Here is a 22,786-nt window from a genome sequence, read left to right as displayed (position 1 = left end):
AGGAGAGCTCATCTGCAGCTCACTCTGCCGGCTCAAGTCAGCAGAACAAAGACCAATCAGAGCTTCATACTCTACCTCCATTTGTGCCAGGTCAGGCCCACAGCTGATCTCGCTGCACGCGATGCCCATCACAGCAGGCACGACAAGCTGGAACTGAAAAGAAACACACTTCTATTTTCTCTGTTCACACACCACGGTATGGAGAGACTTCTTCAGAACTACCCTCAGTTACCCACTGGCATAGGCAGGTGTTCTAGAAACAACCACTTTGTTCAGTCACTTCAAACGAGACAGCCTATTACGCAGCAGTTTACCAAGTCGCTATCCCTCTGCTAGCAGATGGGGACTCCAGCACAAAGCAGCAGATGCGCTTGCTCAGAGCACTCCGACAGCACAGTAGCAGGGCAGTGAGAGGAGTCACTGCTGGGGGTGGATCTGCTCCCTAGCGCCCGGCTCCCACCAGTTCACCTCCAGCGCCGGCCGCAGCCTTCCACACGGATTTCCTCTGCTTGCATCTCTGCTGTGCTCCCCACAGCTGTCGTGCGCACACGCAGCCGAAGCACGCATGCTCATGGTCACGTTGTGCAGCCCTGCACAAACCGGGACTAGGACTCCTTGCCTAAGGGATTGGTTTCCTAAAGACTAGCTGGTCACAGCATCACAGACAGCATCCTTCTGAGGGCTGAGCTGGAGGGAAAGTGGAATAACTCTACACGTGACCAGTGTCCTGTCAAGGCTGGATGAGGCTGTGTTACTAAACACGGTGCGACGCAGGCTGCAAAACCACATGGGGGGGACAACGTGTGGCACATACCAGGCAAGAGATCAGAACAAGTTCCTTGAAGCCGCAGCCGTTTCTTGTCACTTTGCTCTGTTCTTCCGCGAGCAAAAGCCGCATCAAAGGAGAAGGCAGAGGGCGGGGAGAGGAGAGAGAAAGAGCTGATCAGTGAGCTTGCACAATTTAACAAAGAAGACAAGGAAAAAGCCCTGAGACAAATGCCACCTCTATGCTTTGGAATGTAGCTACTGAGTGAAAATTATGTCTGATGGTCAAGAGTAAGCAGCATGACACTACCAGCTCCGCCAGCCAGCAGCTTTCAACACCTCACTGTCCACCTGTCTATCTCACACTGTCTCAGCTTACCTACAAGATGCTGCACAAGACGGTGTGAAAACGAAGGTACTCAGTCGATGCACAAGTGCAACAAGCGAGCTACTCAGTCAGAGCTCAAGCGCTCCAATGAAGGGACGCAGCAGGCACTGCTCCTCCCCTCATTCTAGCTGCTTATGACATCACTAAGGGCCACCAGGCTGCTCCACCATGACAGACAAGGTGGGGAAGCAAGACCACGTCACAAGACCAGAAGATTCCAACACTCCAACATTCTAGAATCAGAGGGCGGTTGGAATTCTACCTCAGCCAAATCCTGGAGAAGCTGGCACGGGGTCATCATGACCAAAGCGCAGGACCCAGCGCTTGCTCTTGTTGAGCCTCGTACAACCGGCCTCAGGCCATCCTTCTGCAGGGCCTTCCTACCCTCGGGCAGATGGACACTTCCTCCCAGCAGCATACCTTGCAGTGCAGGGCCTACATAAAATCCACACTAGAGTCCTTTGTTTCATTCAAGAGCACGTTACAGCACGTATCTATTTCACTGTAAGGAAATCAAGGAAGAGACGGGAGAAACACAGAACTGCTACGAGACTGCTATATACATTTCTTTCCCAAGTGGATTTTTGCCTTTTTGCTTCCAGGATGACCTCATTTTGTTCTCCCCTTCTTGTGGGGAAGCTGCCTCCAGTTCCTGAGGTTCAGGAGACAGCATGAAACACGACACTAAGACAAACGCTTGTCGTGGGCAAGGGGTGGCTGTGCTTTGCCAGGCATACGGCGGGGCAGTAAGTGCCACACGGCAGCCCCAAGCCAAGCCCTGCATTCAGTCACTGTGGCCACAGCTGGTGCATCGCTGCCAGAACGTATCCCAGGATACAGGTGGACGCAGGCACTCCTGCTCCTTCTGCAAAGCCATCCTCTGCAGAGCCCATTAGGTGCTGCTCAGTGCTATGCCAACCAGGCTCCCGTTTACTGCAGCCCTGGGATAAACACGCGTGTACTCTTCTGTGCAGCAGTGAGCTCCAGGGATGAAGGCTTACCAGAGGGTAAGCCAACAGAATCTACTGCTGACTCCATCAGCTCCTTCTTCTACCAACCATGGGCAAACACTGTGAGACAGAACATAAGGGGAAAAGCACTTCTGCTCACACGCCTGCAATGGAATTCAAAACAGCTATTGCAAGAAGAGCTCGTAGGGTAAACCTAGCCTCAGAGACACAAACACACCAGGTTCCAGGAAATAGCATGGCACATTGTTGATGAAACGCTGCTTCGTTGCTTGGAGAGCACGCAGCATGCCGCTTTGACAGGCACAGCAGTGCTGCGACGTCCAAGCTGGGCACCAAAACCTCTCCAGCATCCCTGGCCAACGCTGCCAGGGAAATGCAACACCTGCATCCCTATCTGGCTTACGGCACACACACTGGGGGGCTGCCTTAGTCTCAGGTGGGAGGGATTTTTCTTCAGAGTATCTGGTATGATGCTATGTTTGGGTTCTAGGAGAAAAATCACACTGATAACACCCTGATCTTTATAGTTTCTGACAAGCAAACTTGCACAGAGCCAAGGCCATTCTCAGCAAAGCTCTCAACAAGGAGCTGGGAGGGAACTGAATTAAGACAGCTAACGTAAACTGGCCAAAGGGATATTCCATACTATATGCCATCAAGTGGAAGGAGTTTTGAAGGGGATGAGAGTACATCTCACTCTCTTTTATTGCTTGGCGGCTAACTGGACAGTGGTTGGCGGGTGGTGAGCCATTGCTTGTACATCACTTGCAATACATTCATATATATATATTCAGAACTACTTTTATCTCAAAAACATGAGTTTTACTTCTCTTTTTCCACCCAACACTCTCCCCCATCCCACGGGGAACAGGGGAGTGGGCAAAGGACTGCGTGGTGCTGAGCCACCCACCGGCTTCAACCACAACAGGGCCGCGGGGCAATGGGAGCAAGCACAGAAATAAAACACAGAAACTCGCTGTTCCTTGGGCTCGTGGCTGCCACAAAGCTCGTGTTTTAGTGATGCAGAGTACTGTATCTCCAGCTATTGTGTGTCTTGTTAACCACAAGCTCAGCTATGAGCTGTCACCACAAGCAAAAGATAAACGTAAACAAAGGCTTATATCCACACGTACCAATCTGGGTGTGAGCAATAAAAGCCCATTGGGCCATGGACAAGGCAGGCAGCACATAGGCAGGAAACAGGAAGGAGTTGAACTCCAGCTCTCCTACACAAAAGAAAGGGAGAGCACCACGGGAGGAGTTACGACACAGCTTCAGAGCTTACAGAGCCCTGAGATTTCCAAAGAACGGTGCCAGGGTAACTCTCACCATTCCCATGCAGGGGTCTTCCCAGACACTTCAGCTGCTGACTTCCACTTCCTCTGTCATGTGTAGAAAGTCCAGGAGACAAATGCTCATTTCGTCTGGGTAACGCTTCCATGGTCATGACTGAAAATAAAAAAAAAGGGAGCATGCAACCCCATAAAATGTACCTTTCTGCTCTTTCTGTCAGCACGACATCTAAGATGAGCATTACACGTCCCTGCTACTGATTGAAAATTCATCCAAGCCTATGTTCCACACAGCTTCATCTCAGTGCCAAAAAGAAACACGTAAACAGATGTTCAGAGGATTCTTTGTGCAGATAAAAGTGCGGGGTGCATATGTATTCTCTTCAGTAATAAATATTAGTTTAGAATCCAAAGGTAACTTTTCAAGAAGCAGTATGAAAGAAAGGTCAGTCAAAAGGAAATACGTGATTTTCATCTATTTTCATCTAAAAAATCCTTGCTAAACCTCTTCCCATCAAAAAGAAAGCATGCTGGGCATTCTTAGCAGCAGCTCAGAGGACATCTTGCACCACAAAATGCAGCACATGCTTTTTGCTCACAGGCCCCTCATGTCTCTAATTTGTGTCAGATTCACTCAAAATGACCACGTGGACCAGAACAGCCATTTGGTTCTGCTGAGGTAGGAACCCACTGCTGGGATGTCCCACAGTCCCGTTTCCCCGCTACTTCCAGCCCTGGGGGGAAAAGGAAGAGCAACTGACTTCACCTACCCAGACTTCTGCATGGTCTCACATCACACAGAGAAGCATGGTGGAGAGCTCTGGTGGCTGAAGAAATCAAGGTTGCCTCTAAGATCCTGCTTTAAATCCACATGACTGACTGCCCATAAGATGTGAAAGACAAGGTTAAGGTCCATCCAATCCCTGTGGATGTGGCTGCCTGCAAAGACAACAGTTGCCTGCTCTTCAGCAGGGTGATGCTCACCCAGCAAAGCACTCACCAGCACGTCTTTCATAGAAACATAGAATTAGCAAGCTTGGAAAAGATCTCCAAGATCATCCGGTCCAACCATCCACCTTCCACCAACATTTCCCACTAAGCCACGTCCCTCACGACAACATCTAATGTTTCTTGAACACCTGCAGGGATGGTAACTCTATCACCTGTCTGGGCAGCCCGTTCCAGCGTCTGACCAGTCCTGTGGAGAAGTTTTTCTTAACATCCAACCTCAATCTCCCCTCATGCAACTTCAGGCCACTCCCTCCAGTCCTATTATCACTTACACAGGAGAGGAGGACAACGCCCACCTCAACATAACCTCTCTTCAGCTAGTTGTAGAGAGTGAGGAGGTCTTCCCTGCGCCTCCTCTTCTCCAGACTAAATAATCACAGTTCCCTCAGCCGCTCCCCATAAGACTTGTGCTCTAGATGCCCTGCAGCTTCACTGCTCTTCTCTGGACACATTTAAGGCTTTCACTGTCCTTCCTGTAGTGAGGCACCCAGAACTGAACAAAGTACTCAAGGTGAGGACTCACCAGTGCTGAGCACAGGAGGATGATCGCTTCCCTGCTCCTGCTGGCTCCAGTTCTTTGCATTGCACTTCCAATCTAAACCGTTCCTTCTGCGGTAGCGCTTGCATCCTCAGTTAGGGCTGGAGCTCAAGAGGTCAACACAACAGAAAGAACACAACGTGCAACTGGAAGACATGACTCAAAGCTCACAAGAGTCAACTCTCTGACCTTGGGCACAACTCACAAACCATGAGCCAGGCCTTGCCAACTTGGCAGATCTGAGCATGCCAGAGGGGATCAGATCACAAAGTGTCCATTTCAATTGCAGCTTCATGTAGGAAAGAAAACCAGCTAACAGGCGTGAATGAATTCACTCACAAGCTGCACAATGAGTCTGTTCTTCATTAAAAAAACCACATGGATTCCTAATCCAAAAAGAGAACGGCAAGAGTTAATACCGATGGAAGAGGTTCCTGGTCCGAAGCCTCATCCTCTTACCCAACTTTCCTTGCCTCGTACTCTTCCCCAACTCCTGGGCGATGCCCACAGGCTTAAATTCAGACCTCAAATTCATAGGACTACTGTATAATCAATGAAAATTATATAAAGGAATTTTATATAATCAAATAATATTAAGATGTTATAATAATGAAATCAGCAAGAGAGTTAGGCACAGCAAGACAAAGAGAATAAATAGGATGCTTACCCGTGTCGTGGGCTCGCTCAGGAAAGACCAGTGGAGTGGATCTTCCGAAGAGAGAGAGATCCTTCCCCACTGGTAGATTGTATTATATTGTATTATTTTGCATTCCGATATCATAGTTAGTAAAATAAGTTTACCTCCATAGATTGTTGCCGCTGTTTTTTTCCTTTTCCCCCTTCCTTCCCATTTTGTGGGGCCAGGCCGGGGGTGGGGAGGGCAGGGGCCTACTGCCCCCTGTCACGGGCATAAACTGATCTAGTTAATTCCATGACACTCATCAAACCAGATTGTCTCAGTCGAAGGATGGTATGCTATCGCTCTCCACTTGCTCGGGTTGCCCTTGCTGGACCCATCTGTATACCAGGCATCTTCAGGGATAGGATATTTCCTCTCCTGAACGGGACTCTTCTCTGGTGGAGCGACCAGTGTTTCTTTTGGTGCATCACAATGATAGGTCACTGGGCCTAGGATCTTCTGAAGCTCTTCTTTTAAGGATGATGAAGACAGACTGCTCCTTTGGCTGAGGTAAGTGACCCATCATGCCACTGTTTGTGCTTGGGCCACCCCTGTCTTAGGAAGGTGGGTCAGATCTTTCACCCACCCCTGAATCTGCAGAGTGGTCTTCACTATAACTTCAGCCGTCTGGGTTATTGGCTCTACTGCCTGTAATGCTGAATAGGCAGCCAATAACTGTTTTTCAATCATATTATATCTTTCTTTTGCTCCATGCCAGACCTGAAACCAAAAACCAATGGGGGTCCGAACAGAACTCTGACGTTGCCACAGGCCCCAACCAAAGCCATCTTGAGTAACGTGGACATCCAACTCAGCTGGGAGGGTAGGATCGAATATACCCAATGCCTGGGCTTGTTGTAAAATTAGGTCTCTCATCCCTGCTGAGAATTTGACCAGATCCGGGCCATCAAAGGCATCTTCATAAATCGCTTCCCTTACACCTAATTCACAGATGTAATTTTGAAGGTTTTCCATGGAGGACCACATCCCTGTATGTAAAGGAATATCAGATTTATTGGGCCATACCATACAGCAGGCCGCCATTAACCATTCTATTATAGAATGGTTTTCATCATTGTATTGATTACCTGCATATAATCTCTGTCTAAGAGCAGGATGGACGGTCATTGTGGCCAATTTGGCTATTTCCGGGCCATTCATCAGAACACTTTCTGCCCCAGAATCCCATAGTCCAAGCTGGCACACTTTCTCTAGCTTTCTGCTTAAATCGTTGGACTAAGTCCATCAGTTCTGTTGCTGTGTACGGTCGGGCTGTTACATGCAAGTGGGTTTGAACGGGGGGCCACTGATCAGGCGGCACCCCCGCCGATCTGTCCTGTACCTTTTTTGTTTTTTGAGTTATAACAGGACGGACTTCTAGTGCATCCGTCAAAATTGGAGATTCGAGATCAGATTTAGATTGTTTATTTTCCTGATCAACACAGTCCGTTGATTCAGGAGCCTGGTCATTGTTTATTGAAATATTACAGACTTGACCTATTGGAAGATGTAGAATTGGGTTCTTTCCTGTTAATATGCCAAGTTCCTGTTCTAACTTTTCAATATGATCTTTTAAAAGTTCATTTTCGTTCACTAAAGTATTATTCCTTATTTCAGCATTATTTAAAGCATTTAACAGTGGCCATGCCACTGTAGAAGCAGCTAATTGTCTTTCTCTTGTGACTAATGTATCATTGCCTAGTCCCTGAAAGTAATCTGCTAGGCGATATGGGGAAACATTTCCCACAACATGTAGAGGACCCCATTTTTCAATGATAGTTGACAATTCATAATAAGGGGATCCCGCAAATCCTGGCATCTGCTCTGGAATTATTTTATCTAGGGGGGTAGTGTCCTCCCCCTTGAACTTTTACAGAAATTCCAAAGAAAGGACATAGTGTAAGTTTTAGTATATTCGGCTTGCCTGCCTGGCTCACCAAGTGTATAATCAATGAAAATTATATAAAGGAATTTTATATAATCAAACAATATTAAGATGTTATAATAATGAAATAAGCAAGAGAGTTAGGCACACCAAGACAAAGAGAATACATAGGATGCTTACAAATGTCGTGGGCTCGCTCAGGAAAGACCAGTGGAGAGAATCTTCCAAAGAGAGAGAGAGATCCTACCCACTGGTAGTCAGCTCTTAAATGGGTCTAGGAGAGGTGGAGCCATGCTCCACCCCTTCCTGCAGCAAAGGTGAATTCCTTTCACCTGTGCTCCCAGGGCTGACTCATTGCTCGCCTCAGGTGATAAATCAGAGGTTCAGGCCGTGACTCAGCAGTTCCCATACAGACTCCTTTCACAGGACTCAGTCAAAAAGGATGTCACACTTGTTCCACACACTCAAACTGACTGAGCAGTGGTATCACAGTCACTTAAAACACACAGAAGCATCCAAACCCAAGCATGCACATTCCCTCCTGTGTTACTAGTGCCCACAGCTCACCTTCACACCTCTGGGGATTTCTGGCGTTTTACACTGATGCAGCCTCACTATAGCTCCATGGGTGTCACACAAGGCCTGCAGGACCTCTTTCTCCACAAACCCCATCTGCAGGCACTGGTTCATAAGGCTCACCACCCACCCTCCTGAGCAAAAGCAAGCACTAAGAATGAGAGCAAAGTGCACTGGATTTGACCTGGCCTGGTCCCCAAGCCTCAGTCCTGCCAGACATACCCCGGTGCGTAGACTCATCCCCAACATCTGACTGGACATTGTCATTCTGCAAACGCCCCATCCCAGCAGCAAGGGATCAAAGCATTGGGACAGCTGAAACAAAAATGTCATGAAAGTTTCCTATTAGCACTGATCAAGAACACGTCTACCCCTGAGCAACAGGATGGGAGACAAACAGCAGAAGACAACCAACCTGCAGAACCCGCTCCGTTGGGGTTGGTCCAGATGTTTGTATGCTCCCTTCCATGGCCCAGGCCAAGCTTGCTGAGCTGCTCCTCCTTTGTGCAGGGGGAGAGCGGCGCAGATGCTACGTGGTGGCTATGCACAGCATGCCTTTGACTTGATTCTCCTCTCTCCATCTTCCAGTAGCAAGCAGCATTTCAAATCTCTCCTTGCAAAAAATCACCTAGGTAAAAAAGAACTGGCAATCTTGCTTTTAAAGTTTCCTTATTTATACAACTTGATGCTTTAAAGCACAAGCTCACCTAGCAATCACCTACCTTAGACAAGCCCAACCTGCAAGGAAAAGTTATTCTTCTGTGTCTGCAGACTTTGCACACATTTCCAGGTGTAGTAGGCAGCCCAGTTCTCAGCACAGCTTTACCAACCACAGAAACCCAGTTTACGCCCGCCGTGCTTTTCTCTCATCTGAAACGCTGCATTGCTGCAAGAAGCAATGAATAAAATCACAGAATCACAAAACTGGGGTTGCAAGGGAGCTCCAGAGATCACTGAGCCCAAGCCCCCTGCAAAACGGGCTCCCTAGAGTAGGCAGCACAGGAAGGGCGCCCAGGAGGGCCTGGAATATCTCCAGAGAAGGAGAATCCACAGCCTCCCTGGGCAGCCCGTTCCAGCGCTCTGTCATCCTCGCCGTGAAGAAGTTCCTTTGCATTTTGGTGCAGAACTTCCTGTGCTCCAGTTTATGGCCATTTCCCCTTCTTCTGTCACCACAGATCGCTGAAAAGATTGCAGCCGTGTCCTTTTGACTCCCACATCTAAGATATTTATAAGCGTTGTTGGAAATAGCCAAATAGTTTTGCAGGACGGTTCTCTGATCTTTGTATCTATCTTTATTCCCAATTGCAATGGCGGGCCTCCTGCAAGCAGGAGAGCGCAGAGAAAACAGTGTTACATCTTTTATCCCCTACTGCCCGACCCTTATCTCTTTCTCCCCGGCTCCTCACTGGCTGCGTACTCTTTCGCAACGCTTCACTAATCGTACCAATACCAAGTAAACACAAATCCTTACCACCCAACCACAAATATCTTAATTGGTCGACTGCCTTCTAACAACTGCTTTCTTAACAAACATCTGGTCGTAACTTTTGGATGTCTGCTTTACAACATAGACATAACCTCTTAACTGCTTCATTACCCCCCAGCATTTGTGCCCTTTGCACTGGGTCATTGTTCAGGTCATCCATCTGTCCTTGCTTAGAGATAAGCTTGGAAGGAGGACAGAGGGCAGTATCTTGGAGCCTGCCTACGGCATCCTAACGTTCCCACAGAGTGGGACAGTTCTGCTTTGTGTAAAGGCCCCGACTCCTTGAGAGTTTGTTCAGTGGACTTCACTTCTGCTGGCCTAATGAACAACCTTACAGTACGTTTCCCAGGTCAGAATACTATACCCACATTGTTTAGAACATTTAAAGTCTGTTGCAGCTTTGGGAGAAAAAATTGGTCACGTAATTCGGTAACTATGTCTCTAAAATATGTTACCTATATGCATATGGTAACCTTCCTGTCCACGTCAGCTATTTCTAAGGATATGTGACAGCTTCATTCTTTAGATCAATTGCCCTTTTTCAATGTTCAGTGCAGAAACAACACTTTCACTTTCCACAGTATACGGTATTCTTACTTTGCACATCAGCTATTTCTAAGGACGTGCTACAGCTCACTTCTTTAGATCAACTGCCCCTTTCAATATCCAATGCAGAAACACCACTTTCACTTTCCACAGCATTTACCAGAACCACAGAACGGCAGGGGGGCTGAAAAGGACCACAACGATCATCCAGCTCCCCAGAACCCCCACACCCCCTTGCAGCCGCCTACAGCCTCAGATCTCGCTAGATCCCCCCACGTCGCCTCCCTGCAGCTTCCTGGAGCCCCGCACGGCCCCCCTCCCCGTCCCGGGACCGTTCTCCCGCACACCTCAGGCACTCAGGGCACTCGGACTGTGCTTGGGCTGGGCTGCACTGCAAAAGCACTGGGTCACAGTCCAGGCTGGTGACTGTGGTGTCCAGCAGGCTCAGGTCAGCATCTTCAGCACAGCCGGGAGAAATGAGGGCGTGAACTTGGATGAGCTCCTTCTCTCCATCGCTGTTGTTATGTGGAAGGCTGTCATCTGAACCACAGTGACTCGTGCTTCCTAAGAGCCCTCCATCGATGGAAGCACACAGCGCACCATCGCTACTTGCCCCGGCTCTTCTGGGTAGACAAGGGCTCGATTCACCTAGGAAGGATACACAGGGGTTAGTGTCAAACTTTCACAAGCTGAATTATGAAAGTGGCTCTTGATCAGGGGTGATCTGAAGATGCTAGGTATAGGTTGGAACGCTAGGAGGAGATACAAGTCCACTTGTATTGCATGAATTCTATGTCGCTGAAAAGCAAGGCTTTGAAAGCTGGATTCGCACCCTTACCTGCCAGCACCACGACTTCCGTCTCTGAGGGCTCCCTGGGACTGCGCTGCAGTCGGCGTTTGGCCACAGAGGATGGTTTCCGCAGGCTGAAGCAGGAACGCCAACTGCCAGCTGGTGATTCCTTCATCTTGCTGGGTGGACGTTGTCTGGAGAGAGAAAACAGTGACTGGTGTGAGTCGTGCGTGGTGCGGGGTGAGGGAAGAGCTGCACTGAGCTCTTGCCAACAGTTGCTTGTTCCTGGCACCGCCTGGTTTCTGCTGAAGCACAGCTTAGAAACTCGCTCTCTTTCAAGCAGTTGAGGATGGTTCCACTCCTATAGCTCAGCCCTGAAGTCTTGCTGGCTAAATTCCCCTAAACTGTGTCAAGCAAGATGCAGAGCACGTGAGCAAAGGCTCCGCGGCTGTACAGGACAGCATCTAAGGGATGGCTCTTCTGGAGCCAGCAGGCGTAACTGCTTTCTGAGGAACCGTGCAGCCATAAAGGAAATTCAAAAGCACCTCTGACTCTGACATCAACACCTCGTCGGCCCCATCTCACCGCCAAGTTTAGTTTCTAGTGCCAGCAGGTCTGACCAACAGCTCTGCTTAGAGGAGAACCGGAACTGGTTTCAGGCATGTGGCCCCGACAGCTGGAAAACCCCAACGTTTCAAGGTAGAGCCAGCTCAGGCCAGGGTAGACGTCAGCATGGCTTTATACATCTCGTGACTGCGTGCCCAGCAAGGAAGGAATGGCAGCCTCGTGTGGCTAAACCGAATATGTTAGTTGAATCTCAGAGTCCAAAGGGAGCAGAGATTCACTGCAACAATTCACTTCAGGCACCGTTACTTTAATTTAGCTTCCACATGTTTTGGCGCAAGAAATAATGGGGGAAAAAAAAACAACAACACAACCCACCCAAACAATGATGACGGTTGCTGGAAAACAAAGTCCTCTTTACCTTTCAGATGGAAAGTTGATGATTGTGTGGAATTTCCCCTGTACAGCTGTGGGGCCTTCTTCCACTTCTATGTCCCTGCTCTGTGTCACAACGGAAGAGCTGCTGTGGCCTCGCCTCTGAGCCTGTGCCTCCTCCAGGGTGAGCAGCTTTGTGGCAGCAGAAGACACCCACGCAGACTTGGGCCCTGAGAGAGAACCGTGCCCTGTAAGGGAAAGCCACAGGTAAGAGCGAGGATCACAAAGCAGCACCACAGCCATCACAGTTCTGGGGGAGATGCTATAGTTTTCTCAGACCTGCTTATCCGAGCCACTAGAAGAAGAGGAGGTCAGAATAAGCATGTGGTCAGAGGTATGTTTAAGGCAGAGGACAGAGTCATAATTAATAAGAGCAGCTCACTGTATCGAAATGGGCAAAGAAAAACCCTAGAAAGCGGGGGCAGGGAACTCAGAAAGCTTCACTGCTACACTTTCATCAAGCTTCACCTGCATGCAAAACATCGTAACGACAGTGACGTTTTTTTTCTCATTGTAAAGTTTGGACTTGGACATTCTCAGCATCCAGCAACAGGATGCCAGATTCTAATCTAAGCCCAGAAGTCTGCTGTCCCCTCGATAGAAAAAGTGTATTTCAAAGATCTTGGAGAAGGCCTGGATTTGATCAAGGTGTCTGATCAAGATAAAGCTCATGGAGGAAGACACTCACCTGCTCCATCTGCCATGTCTGATCCGGATTTGGAGCAGAAGAGGACATCTGCGTGGTTGATGATGAATTCCACCACAGCCGACTGCGTCTGCAGTTCCATGCAGGCGGCTCTTCCGCTGGCGCAGGCAGACTCGTTCTGCTGTGATCTGTAGAAAAGGCAGATTTTAGCAGTCATTTATCCAAGATCCAAGTTTCCCCAAGTCTGGATTGTTGCAGCCAAAAGCTGTCAAATTGGGCTCCGGAGGCTTCCGCGGTGATGCCGCTGAAGAAATTCTCCTGGATGGTCAAGGACACACCAGTCCCATCTGAACAAGAGGGCAGAAATTGTCATCTAGAAATTGTGCCCGTGCGGTTGGAGAACAGCCCAGGCTCTTGCTCTGCCGTCAGCCACTTACTACAGTGTACAGGAGAAGAGCACATTCGATGGAGAAAAAGGTAGATTGCATTTTTTGCCGGAGAACAGATCCAAGCAGTGTGTTGAAATGGAGAAAGAAGTTTACCTTAAGAGGTTTGGAGCCCACACAATCGCTAAGTTCTTAGCGTGCATGTTTGTCACGGAGCAGTTCCCGGCTAGACGAGCCAAGTGTCTTATCAGGTATTCCAGTGTCCTGGAAAATCAGAGAGGCAAATATTCAGCACCAATGAGCACGCGGTGCTGCGGTTCACAGAGCAAAGCCTCAATGCATGTTATTGCTACTGTCACTGAAGATGAAGTAGATCCAACTTGACTAAGTGCCACACTGTGGCACCAAGCCCCAGCACAGCACAGCTGCAGCCACCAGCTGCACCAACTGTGCCCCCGTGCCCAGGAACCGACCCAATAAATTAACCCCGTGTAGCCTTAAACTGCTTCAACATACGCAGGCATCATGTTGCCAGCATGAGACAAGCCTGGAATCACACCACTGCCCTCTGAAGTGCAGCATGGCTGAGCTCAACAGAGTGAGGGCAGCACTGACCTGTAGTGAGGAGCGGGCAGCTGCTGGATGACGTCCTGCATTCTGACCAGCTGCTCCTCATCTGTAGCGGCACCAACAGCCTCCTGGAATAGTGCAGAAAGGGACTGAGACACAAATCAGGCTAGATACCTGCCACAGGGTCGGGAACTATGGGGACAGCGTGCTGTTGGTCTGCGCCGAGACAGATTTTACGCCTTCCAGGAGGCATCTGGGGAACATAGCGGCACGCAGCTGGTGCCATCAAGGCCAAGGAGTCCAAGCAGCGGGCCGGTTTACAGCCTGATTGCGCAGCTCAGCTCCTCAAGCTTCAAGTGCACTTTGCTATCAATCCCACTCCCATTCTATAAATACTTGGGGAATAGAAAAACAAAACAAAAGAAAAAACAAAAAACATGAATTCTCTCAAGCTTTGTGAATATGGAAATAACCGCCTCCTGGGACCACCGAAAATGGCATCCATATGATGCATGATGTGGCAAAGACATACGAGTAAACCCCACGGGGCTAACAGAAAAAGGGCCTCAGAGCTGGGGCACTGCTGCAGCCATCTCCCAAGAGGCCCAGGGAAGAGGTAAAGGAAAGACGTTGCCTTGTGCTTACCGAGAACTTGTCATACAGCTGGTCGGTCAGCAGAGGGTTCGGGAGCTCCCTGAAGTACATTTTGCAGACGGAGCTCACGCTGTGAGTGTCGCGGATGGTTAGCTCAGGAATCTGCTCAAATTCTTGGCTGGAGAGAAGGACACAAAAACGGGCGGGGGGGGTGAGAAAGAGGAAAACAAGTCAAAAGCCACACCAAATATAATCAAGCATTGGAAGGGCTTCCCGATTAACAGGAGAAAATGAACACTCAGTCACCAGCACCACACGAGCCATGCTGGATGAGATGTTTCCAAAAGGAGACCTTTTCGTTTTGCTAAGGCATTTCCCGTGACTCTGACAACTGGCTGCCTAGTCTACAATCCTAAGCCAGGAGCCCGGAGCAGCAAGGAGGAGTGTGGGCTGCTCCAAAGGGCTCTGCAAACAGGAGGAAACGGGAATGAGAGCTGGCAGCGGTGACACCGCAGTCCCCCACAGCCTTCCAGTGCTCCGAAGGACAGAAGGAGAACTTCCTGCTCCAGCAAGTCTGCTGAATGCCCCGTGTTCCTATCAAACAGTGACAAGCCTGGCACACCACTGCTGAGCGCACGCTGCCTGCACAGAGCTGCCCCACGGCGCAGGCCTCTGAGCACCCACAACAGGGCACGCGCCCCTACTGACCGCTGTGTCAGTCGCAGCACTCTTACCGCAGTCTCTGGATGTTGGACGCGACGCCGGACAGCCGGTATATCCCTTGCACTACGCCGTGCTGCTCAATGAACTCGGCGCAGCTCTGGAGGACCTGGGGGACTAAAGAACACGTGCCAGCGGTTACTTGAGCTCCTCATTCAAGTACTGGTTCAGGCTGTGCTCCTGTCAAATCTCATCCACTAAGCCCAGCCAGGCTACTGCTTAGTTCTTCCTTACAGAAGAAAGCTGTCCAAGACGAGGAAACTGGACAGACGTGTTCCTTGCCTTCAAGAAGCGTAAGGACCTAGGAATCAGCCTGGAGAAAGTAATTCTGGGGAAGCCGGAGACACTGCAAGTCCCACCACAGCTCCATGGGAATGAAAGGAGGTGGGAAATCTCATGTCCAGGAGAGCTGGGAAACTGATGCAGGACACTCTCCTTGGCCAAAAGGCTTCCTTTCTTTTCAGGCTAGCGTGGGATTGGCTTACAGGCTTTGGTTTAAGCAAATACAAACGTGCTTGTCTCTTAAGAGCATTAGCCTCAGTTTATCTTTCAGCCATCAACTTCCATTACACGTTTCTCCACCGGTACCAACCTGCCCCTTTGCTAGATATGACCTCCCTTTCATCTTTAGATGCCCAACAGAGGAAGATCTCAGGAACGGGCTGTCCCTTACCATCGCGACCAGAGTGGAGAAGATGCTCTCCCAGGTCACAGCCAAACACCCTTTCCTTCTTCACCTCCCGCTCTTTCGGTTTCTTTGGGCGGGCCTTCACCAAGGAACGAAGGAAGGTGACGAGCTTGCCGCGTTTCTTTGGCACTGCACGACAACAGGAAGAAACCAGTTCATTTCAGGTTTGGCTCAGTTGGACGAGGCCGAGCATAACACATTCTACAGAGCACGTCAAAATGGAAAGAACGTTACCAAGTACATAGAAAAACAGATTTTCTCCCATCCCTGCAGGAGGAGCCAAAGGCCAGGTTGGATGGGGCCCTGGGCAGTGGGGTCTAGTCTCGCATTAGATGTGGAGGTTGGTTGGCAGCCCAGCCTGAGGCAGGGGGGTTGGAACTTGATGATCCTTGAGCTCCCTTCCATCCCAAGCCATACTAGGAGGATTCTATGATTTCCCCAAGTCCACTCATAAACACAGGAGGATCGGGCCAAATCTCTGCGCGTTCTGATGGAGTTTAATGCACTCCTCTTGCTTGGCTTGCTCAACTTGGGGATTAAGGATCCTCTTGAAAAGCCACGTTCTGATCAAGCGTATCACTAACACAACCAGGCCTCTAGCTGTCCACCAGGGACACTGGCTGTTCTCAACCTCGTAGTGACTCGCAGAAGAACTGCCTTTGCCCTCTTTCATTCTCATTGCCTACAAAACACCAGCCATATGCCCCGTGATATGCCTGAAGGATCATCAGCACAGACTATAACACGGGATGGATAAAGGAGGTATTAAACACAGAACACACCCAAAAAGAGACGCCATTTTGCTTCCCTGCACCATCAAATGTAACATCTGTACCTGGCTTTGGCACTGAACTGAGGAGAGACTCCGGAATTTTTCCATTGATGAGCTCCACGCACTCACTTGGGAAAAATCCAACCTGTAACAAGAAAAAAAAGAGAGGTGCAATACTGAAGGCAGCATTTCTCAGACCTGAACTGTTCAACCAAAAGCCACCTAACATTTTCCTCGGAACGTGCTTGCCTGACGCTCCGTAAGACTATCCAACAAAAAGTGGCCTGCATAAAAGTAATAATTATTCAACATTTGCAGCCAAAAGACCTACAAAACAAATAATTGCTTCTGTAGAAGATGTAGAAGAAGAAAGTTCTTGCTGACTGAGATGCAGCTGCAATCCCCAGCTCCGAGCTACCCAGCGTTCTGCAGCCAGCAGCAGCAACAAGCACGCGGAGGGTCTGTTACCCTACCTTGGCTGACAGGCAGTAACTTCCTAAAAGACACTAACTTCACGTTCTGCATGGGTGCAAGCAAAATACTCTGAGACACTGAAACACTGTCTTAGCTGCTGTATTTCCAAAGGTGGGGTTCAGTGGCCGTGACCTGATGCATACTGTGAAGGCTCTTGCTTCTAAGTGAATCGAGGAGACAGTTTCCTACAAAGACCACCTCTGACACCGACACAGGGAAACCGTTTACATCCATGAGCCATCCTGTGCAGGCAGCGCAGCTCTTAGCCGAGATTCCCGACCTGACCAAAGTTGCGCTCTCAAGTCTGAAGCTTGTGCCTACCTGAAAGCCATGCTTGCCTCTCCACCAGGGGGTCAGCTCCTTTGGTGGCATATCAGTAACGCACACGATGTCTCCCACCTGCAAAAGACTGCAACATCAATCCCAGCCTCAGCACGGCTGGGAGGAAAGCACAGCTCAAATGACTGCATTCTTCTGCACCACAAAGCATTGTCAAGCTCGAGAGCAATTGCACCAGCGCAGCACTTAAGGCGTCTTCCATTGTAAAACTGAACCTAGAGGTAGAAGAGTCACTACAATACACAACTACAGAATACAGCTGCTCAGTAGGAAATGCTTCTCAAAAGCAGCAGGCTCTCTGCCAAAGGGAGAGCTCCAATTAAACCACAGGCATAAGTTAGCAGGGCTTCCTGAACAGATCTACAGGCTTCATTCACTGGTCTGCTGTTGCTCAGAGACCAGGCTACAACACTGGGCAGTCTCTGTTTGATCATAAGATCCAAATGCTAAATAAAGCCATATTTTAGAGATGGCCGAACTCCTCCCTGCATCCAACCCAGTGCAAGTCTGATCTGGAACTGCATCTTCTGGGCTTCACCTCACCAAACATTCTGAAGGTATCTGAGAATATTCCTGATGCGTTCCCGCCTTAAACTCTCCTGTACATGACAACTAGGAACGCCCTTAACTGCTTACCTCAAAGGAGAGTTCATCCGGTGCCTGGGCAACGTATCTCTTAAGAACATGGGCAGCAGCAACAGCTGGAATATTTACAGGTGACTCCTCGTGGATCAGCAGGGGCTTCCCATTGTTCTCAGTCTGAAACAGAGAGCACAGGCCATGGTGAGGAGCTGAGGACAAACGAGGACAATTTCAGAGCAAGGAGCACATCTGCAGAGAAAGATCCTTATCATGAGTGCTTAACAAGAAACTGCAAGTCTAATAACAGCTGTTTCTCTTCCTGGTGTGCAGCAATATCGCCAGGCTAAGAGGACAAACACCCCAACCGAGAGGACTCCTGGAGTTTTATAAACTTGCCACGCTTGCAGTACTGTCTTGCCAAAGAGGAGCGTAAGAGTCTGCTTGCTTCCTGTAACCTATTGCTTGGAGACCTCAGCCATGGACTGGACACAGGAGCTGGTCCACTGACCCAATCCTTGGCTCACTACAAGTGCCTGCTTCCCTTAACTTGCTGAATATGAGAACTTGGTCTTTGGGTGACAAAATCCAAGCAGGATGGGGAAAAAGCTTCTGCATGTTTATAACGCTCTATCTGATTCTGTTGGTACTATAACGTCCACGGCCATCTAGATGCTCGTAGCAAGGACATGAAGCTTTTCAGGCAGCTTTTCAGTGACACCGATAGAGCTGGAAGGATTCTCCCTCTCTTGAAAAGCAGGAGAGCTCATCTGCAGCTCACTCTGCCGGCTCAAGTCAGCAGAACAAAGACCAATCAGAGCTTCATACTCTACCTCCATTTGTGCCAGGTCAGGCCCACAGCTGATCTCGCTGCACGCGATGCCCATCACAGCAGGCACGACAAGCTGGAACTGAAAAGAAACACACTTCTATTTTCTCTGTTCACACACCACGGTATGGAGAGACTTCTTCAGAACTACCCTCAGTTACCCACTGGCATAGGCAGGTGTTCTAGAAACAACCACTTTGTTCAGTCACTTCAAACGAGACAGCCTATTGCGCAGCAGTTTACCAAGTCGCTATCCCTCTGCTAGCAGATGGGGACTCCAGCACAAAGCAGCAGATACGCTTGTTCAGAGCACTCCGACAGCACAGTAGCAGGGCAGTGAGAGGAGTCACTGCTGGGGGTGGATCTGCTCCCCAGCGCCCGGCTCCCACCAGTTCACCTCCAGTGCCGGCCGCAGCCTTGCACACAGATTTCCTCTGCTTGCATCTCTGCTGTGCTCCCCACAGCTGTCGTGCGCACACGCAGCCGAAGCACGCATGCTCGTGGTCACGTTGTGCAGCCCTGCACAAACTGGGACTAGGACTCCTTGCCTAAGGGATTGGTTTCCTAAAGATTAGCCGGTCACAGCATCACAGACAGCATCCTTCTGAGGGCTGAGCTGGAGGGAAAGTGGAATAACTCTACACGTGACCCGTGTCCCGTCAAGGCTGGATGAGGCTGTGTTACTAAACACGGTGCGACGCGGGCTGCAAAACCACATGGGGGGACAACGCGTGGCACGTACCAGGCAAGAGATCAGAACAAGGTAGACAAGTTCCTTGAAGCCGCAGCCGTTTCTTGTCACTTTGCTCTGTTCTTCCGCGAGCAAAAGCTGCATCAAAGGAGAAGGCAGAGGGCTGGGAGAGGAGAGAGAAAGAGCTGATCAGTGAGCTTGCACAATTTAACAAAGAAGACAAGGAAAAAGCCCTGAGACAAATGCCACCTCTATGCTTTGGAATGTAGCTACTGAGTGAAAATTATGTCTGATGGTCAAAGAGTAAGCAGCATGACACTACCAGCTCCACCAGCCAGCAGCTTTCAACACCTCACTGTCCACCCGTCTATCTCACACTGTCTCAGCTTACCTACAAGATGCTGCACAAGACAGTGTGAAAACAAAGGTACTCAGTCAATGCACAAGTGCAACAAGCGAGCTACTCAGTCAGAGCTCAAGCGCTCCAATGAAGGGACGCAGCAGGCACTGCTCCTCCCCTCATTCTAGCTGCTTATGACATCACTAAGGGCCACCAGGCTGCTCCACCATGACAGACAAGGTGGGGAAGCAAGACCATGTCACAAGACCAGAAGATTCCAACACTCCAACATTCTAGAATCAGAGGGCGGTTGGAATTCTACCTCAGCCAAATCCTGGAGAAGCTAGCACGGGGTCATCATGACCAAAGCGCAGGACCCGGCGCTTGCTCTTGTTGAGCCTCGTACAACCGGCCTCAGGCCATCCTTCTGCAGGGCCTTCCTACCCTCGGGCAGATGGACACTTCCTCCCAGCAGCATACCTTGCAGTGCAGGGCCTACATAAAATCACACTAGAGTCCTTTGTTTCATTCAAAAGTGTGTTACAGCACCGATCTATTTCACTGTAAGGAAATCAAGGAAGAGACGGGAGAAACACAGAACTGCTACGAGACTGCTATACACATTTCTTTCCCAAGTGGATTTTTGCCTTTTTGCCTTCAGGACGACCTCATTTTCTTCTCCCCTTCTTGTGGGGAAGCTGCCTCCAGTGCCTGAGGTTCAGGAGACAGCATGAAACACGACACTAAGACAAACGCTTGTCGTGGGCAAGGGGTGGCTGTGCTTTGCCAGGCATACGGCGGGGCAGTAAGTGCCACACGGCAGCCCCAAGCCAAGCCCTGCATTCAGTCACTGTGGCCACAGCTGGTGCATCGCTGCCAGAACGTATCCCAGGATACAGGTGGACGCAGGCACTCCTGCTCCTTCTGCAAAGCCATCCTCTGCAGAGCCCATTAGGTGCTGCTCAGTGCTATGCCAACCAGGCTCCCGTTTACTGCAGCCCTGGGATAAACACGCGTGTACTCTTCTGTGCAGCAGTGAGCTCCAGGGATGAAGGCTTACCAGAGGGTAAGCCAACAGAATCTACTGCTGACTCCATCAGCTCCTTCTTCTACCAACCATGGGCAAACACTGTGAGACAGAACACAAGGAGGAAAAAGCACTTCTGCTCACACGCCTGCAATGGAATTCAAAACAGCTACTGCAATAAGAGCTCGTAGAGTAAACCCAGCCTCAGAGACACAAACGCACATGGTTCCAGGAAATAGCATGGCACACTGTTGATGAAATGCTGCTTCGTTGCTTGGAGAGCACGCAGCATGCTGCTTTGACAGGCACAGCAGTGCTGCGACGTCCAAGCTGGGCACCAAAACCTCCCCAGCATCCCTGGCCAACGCTGCCAGGGAAATGCAACACCTGCATCCCTATCTGGCTTACGGCACACACACTGGGGGGCTGCCTTAGTCTCAGGTGGGAGGGATTTTTCTTCAGAGTATCTGGTATGATGCTATGTTTGGGTTCTAGGAGAAAAATCACACTGAGAACACCCTGATCTTTATAGTTTCTGACAAGCAAAGTTGCACAGAGCCAAGGCCATTCTCAGCAAAGCTCTCAACAAGGAGCTGGGAGGGAACCGAATTAAGACAGCTAACGTAAACTGGCCAAAGGGATATTCCATACTATATGCCATCAAGTGGAAGGAGTTTTGAAGGGGATGAGAGTACATCTCACTCTCTTTTATTGCTTGGCGGCTAACTGGACAGTGGTTGGCGGGTGGTGAGCCATTGCTTGTACATCACTTGCAATACATTCATATATATATTCAGAACTACTTTTATCTCAAAAACATGAGTTTTACTTCTCTTTTTCCACCCAACACTCTCCCCCATCCCACGGGGAACAGGGGAGCGGGCAAAGGACTGCGTGGTGCTGAGCCACCCACCGGCTTCAACCACAACAGGGCCGCGGGGCAATGGGAGCAAGCACAGAAATAAAACACAGAAACTTGCTGTTCCTTGGGCTCATGGCTGCCACAAAGCTCGTGTTTTAGTGACGCAGAGAACTGTATCTCCAACTATTGTGTGTCTCGTTAACCACAAGCTCAGCTATGGGCTGTCACCACAAGCAAAAGATAAACGTAAACAGAGGCCCTTATCCACACGTGCCAATCTCGGTGCGAGGAATAAAAGCCCATTGGGCCATGGACAAGGCAGGCAGCACATAGGCAGGAAACAGGAAGGAGTTGAACTCCAGCTCTCCTACACAAAAGAAAGGGAGAGCACCACGGGAGGAGTTACGACACAGCTTCAGAGCTTACAGAGCCCTGAGATTTCCAAAGAACGGTGCCAGGGTAACTCTCACCATTCCCATGCAGGGGTCTTCCCAGACACTTCAGCTGCTGACTTCCACTTCCTCTGTCATGTGTAGAAAGTCCAGGTGACAAATGCTCATTTCGTCTGGGTAACGCTTCCATGGTCATGACTGAAAAAAAAAAAAAAAAGCAGCATGCAACCCCATAAAATGTACCTTTCTGCTCTTTCTGTCAGCACGACATCTAAGATGAGCATTACACGTCCCTGCTACTGATTGAAAATTCATCCAAGCCTATGTTCCACACAGCTTCATCTCAGTGCCAAAAAGAAACACGTAAACAGATGTTCAGAGGATTCTTTGTGCAGATAAAAGTGCGGGGTGCATATGTATTCTCTTCAGTAATAAATATTAGTTTAGAATCCAAAGGTAACTTTTCAAGAAGCAGTATGAAAGAAAGGTCAGTCAAAAGGAAATACGTGATTTTCATCTATTTTCATCTAAAAAATCCTTGCTAAACCTCTTCCCATCAAAAAGAAAGCATGCTGGGCATTCTTAGCAGCAGCTCAGAGGACATCTTGCACCACAAAATGCAGCACATGCTTTTTGCTCACAGGCCCCTCATGTCTCTAATTTGTGTCAGATTCACTCAAAATGACCACGTGGACCAGAACAGCCATTTGGTTCTGCTGAGGTAGGAACCCACTGCTGGGATGTCCCACAGTCCCATTCCCCGCTACTTCCAGCCCTGGGGGGAAAAGGAAGAGCAACTGACTTCACCTACCCAGACTTCTGCACGGCCTCCAATATGGTCTCACATCACACGGAGAAGCATGGTGGAGAGCTCTGGCAGCTGAAGAAATCAAGGTTGCCTCTAAGATCTTGCTTTAAAACAACATGACTTACTGCCCATGAGACATGAAA

General features: G+C 49.5%; 2 protein-coding genes across 9 annotated transcripts in view; both read right to left on the bottom strand.

The window, feature by feature from the left end:
* LOC149916321 (rho GTPase-activating protein 32-like) overlaps positions 1 to 10,404 on the bottom strand; it is an 18,224-nt gene extending 7,820 nt beyond the window's left edge. The window contains exons 1-9 of one of the 8 annotated variants that reach the window (XM_090149271.1): positions 8,828 to 10,404; positions 8,521 to 8,748; positions 8,328 to 8,420; positions 4,951 to 6,633; positions 4,187 to 4,355; positions 3,454 to 3,573; positions 3,258 to 3,350; positions 815 to 871; positions 76 to 153 (exon numbers count right to left, since the gene is read on the bottom strand). In XM_090149271.1, the coding sequence (XP_090005397.1) occupies positions 76 to 153; positions 815 to 871; positions 3,258 to 3,350; positions 3,454 to 3,462 (237 nt within the window). In that variant the 5' untranslated portion in view covers positions 3,463 to 3,573; positions 4,187 to 4,355; positions 4,951 to 6,633; ... (1 more) ...; positions 8,521 to 8,748; positions 8,828 to 10,404. The other 7 variants (XM_090149269.1, XM_090149272.1, XM_090149270.1 and 4 more) reach the window with 7 other exon arrangements.
* LOC149916320 (rho GTPase-activating protein 32-like) lies at positions 10,400 to 22,786 on the bottom strand. The gene is made up of 16 exons (XM_090149286.1): positions 22,647 to 22,786; positions 21,914 to 22,033; positions 19,266 to 19,352; positions 18,528 to 18,605; positions 17,752 to 17,874; positions 17,098 to 17,175; positions 16,366 to 16,447; positions 15,516 to 15,659; positions 14,857 to 14,959; positions 14,174 to 14,300; positions 13,574 to 13,656; positions 13,115 to 13,222; positions 12,615 to 12,760; positions 11,913 to 12,114; positions 10,976 to 11,121; positions 10,400 to 10,785 (listed from the first exon to the last, which is right to left on the bottom strand). The coding sequence occupies exons 2-16, from the start codon at positions 21,920 to 21,922 to the stop codon at positions 10,400 to 10,402; spliced, it is 1,902 nt and encodes a 633-aa protein (XP_090005412.1). The 5' UTR covers positions 21,923 to 22,033; positions 22,647 to 22,786.

The sequence above is a fragment of the Phasianus colchicus genome, chromosome 12 (genome assembly GCF_987193195.1).
Source record: "Phasianus colchicus chromosome 12, bPhaCol1.hap1.1, whole genome shotgun sequence".
NCBI classification, from domain to species: Eukaryota; Metazoa; Chordata; class Aves; order Galliformes; family Phasianidae; genus Phasianus; species Phasianus colchicus.
The sequence above is the reverse complement of the archived record's forward strand: the minus strand, read 5'-3'. Positions and strand labels throughout refer to the sequence as shown.

Bases quoted from the DNA above. Each gene is read 5' to 3' on its own strand.
- LOC149916320 (XM_090149286.1), bottom strand. The intron at 13,223-13,573 runs GTCAGTGCTGCC...CTGATTTTCCAG, and splicing joins CTGCCCGCTCCTCACTACAG to GACACTGGAATACCTGATAA. The intron at 12,761-13,114 runs GTAAACTTCTTT...CCTTTTCTACAG, and splicing joins TGGGCTCCAAACCTCTTAAG to ATCACAGCAGAACGAGTCTG.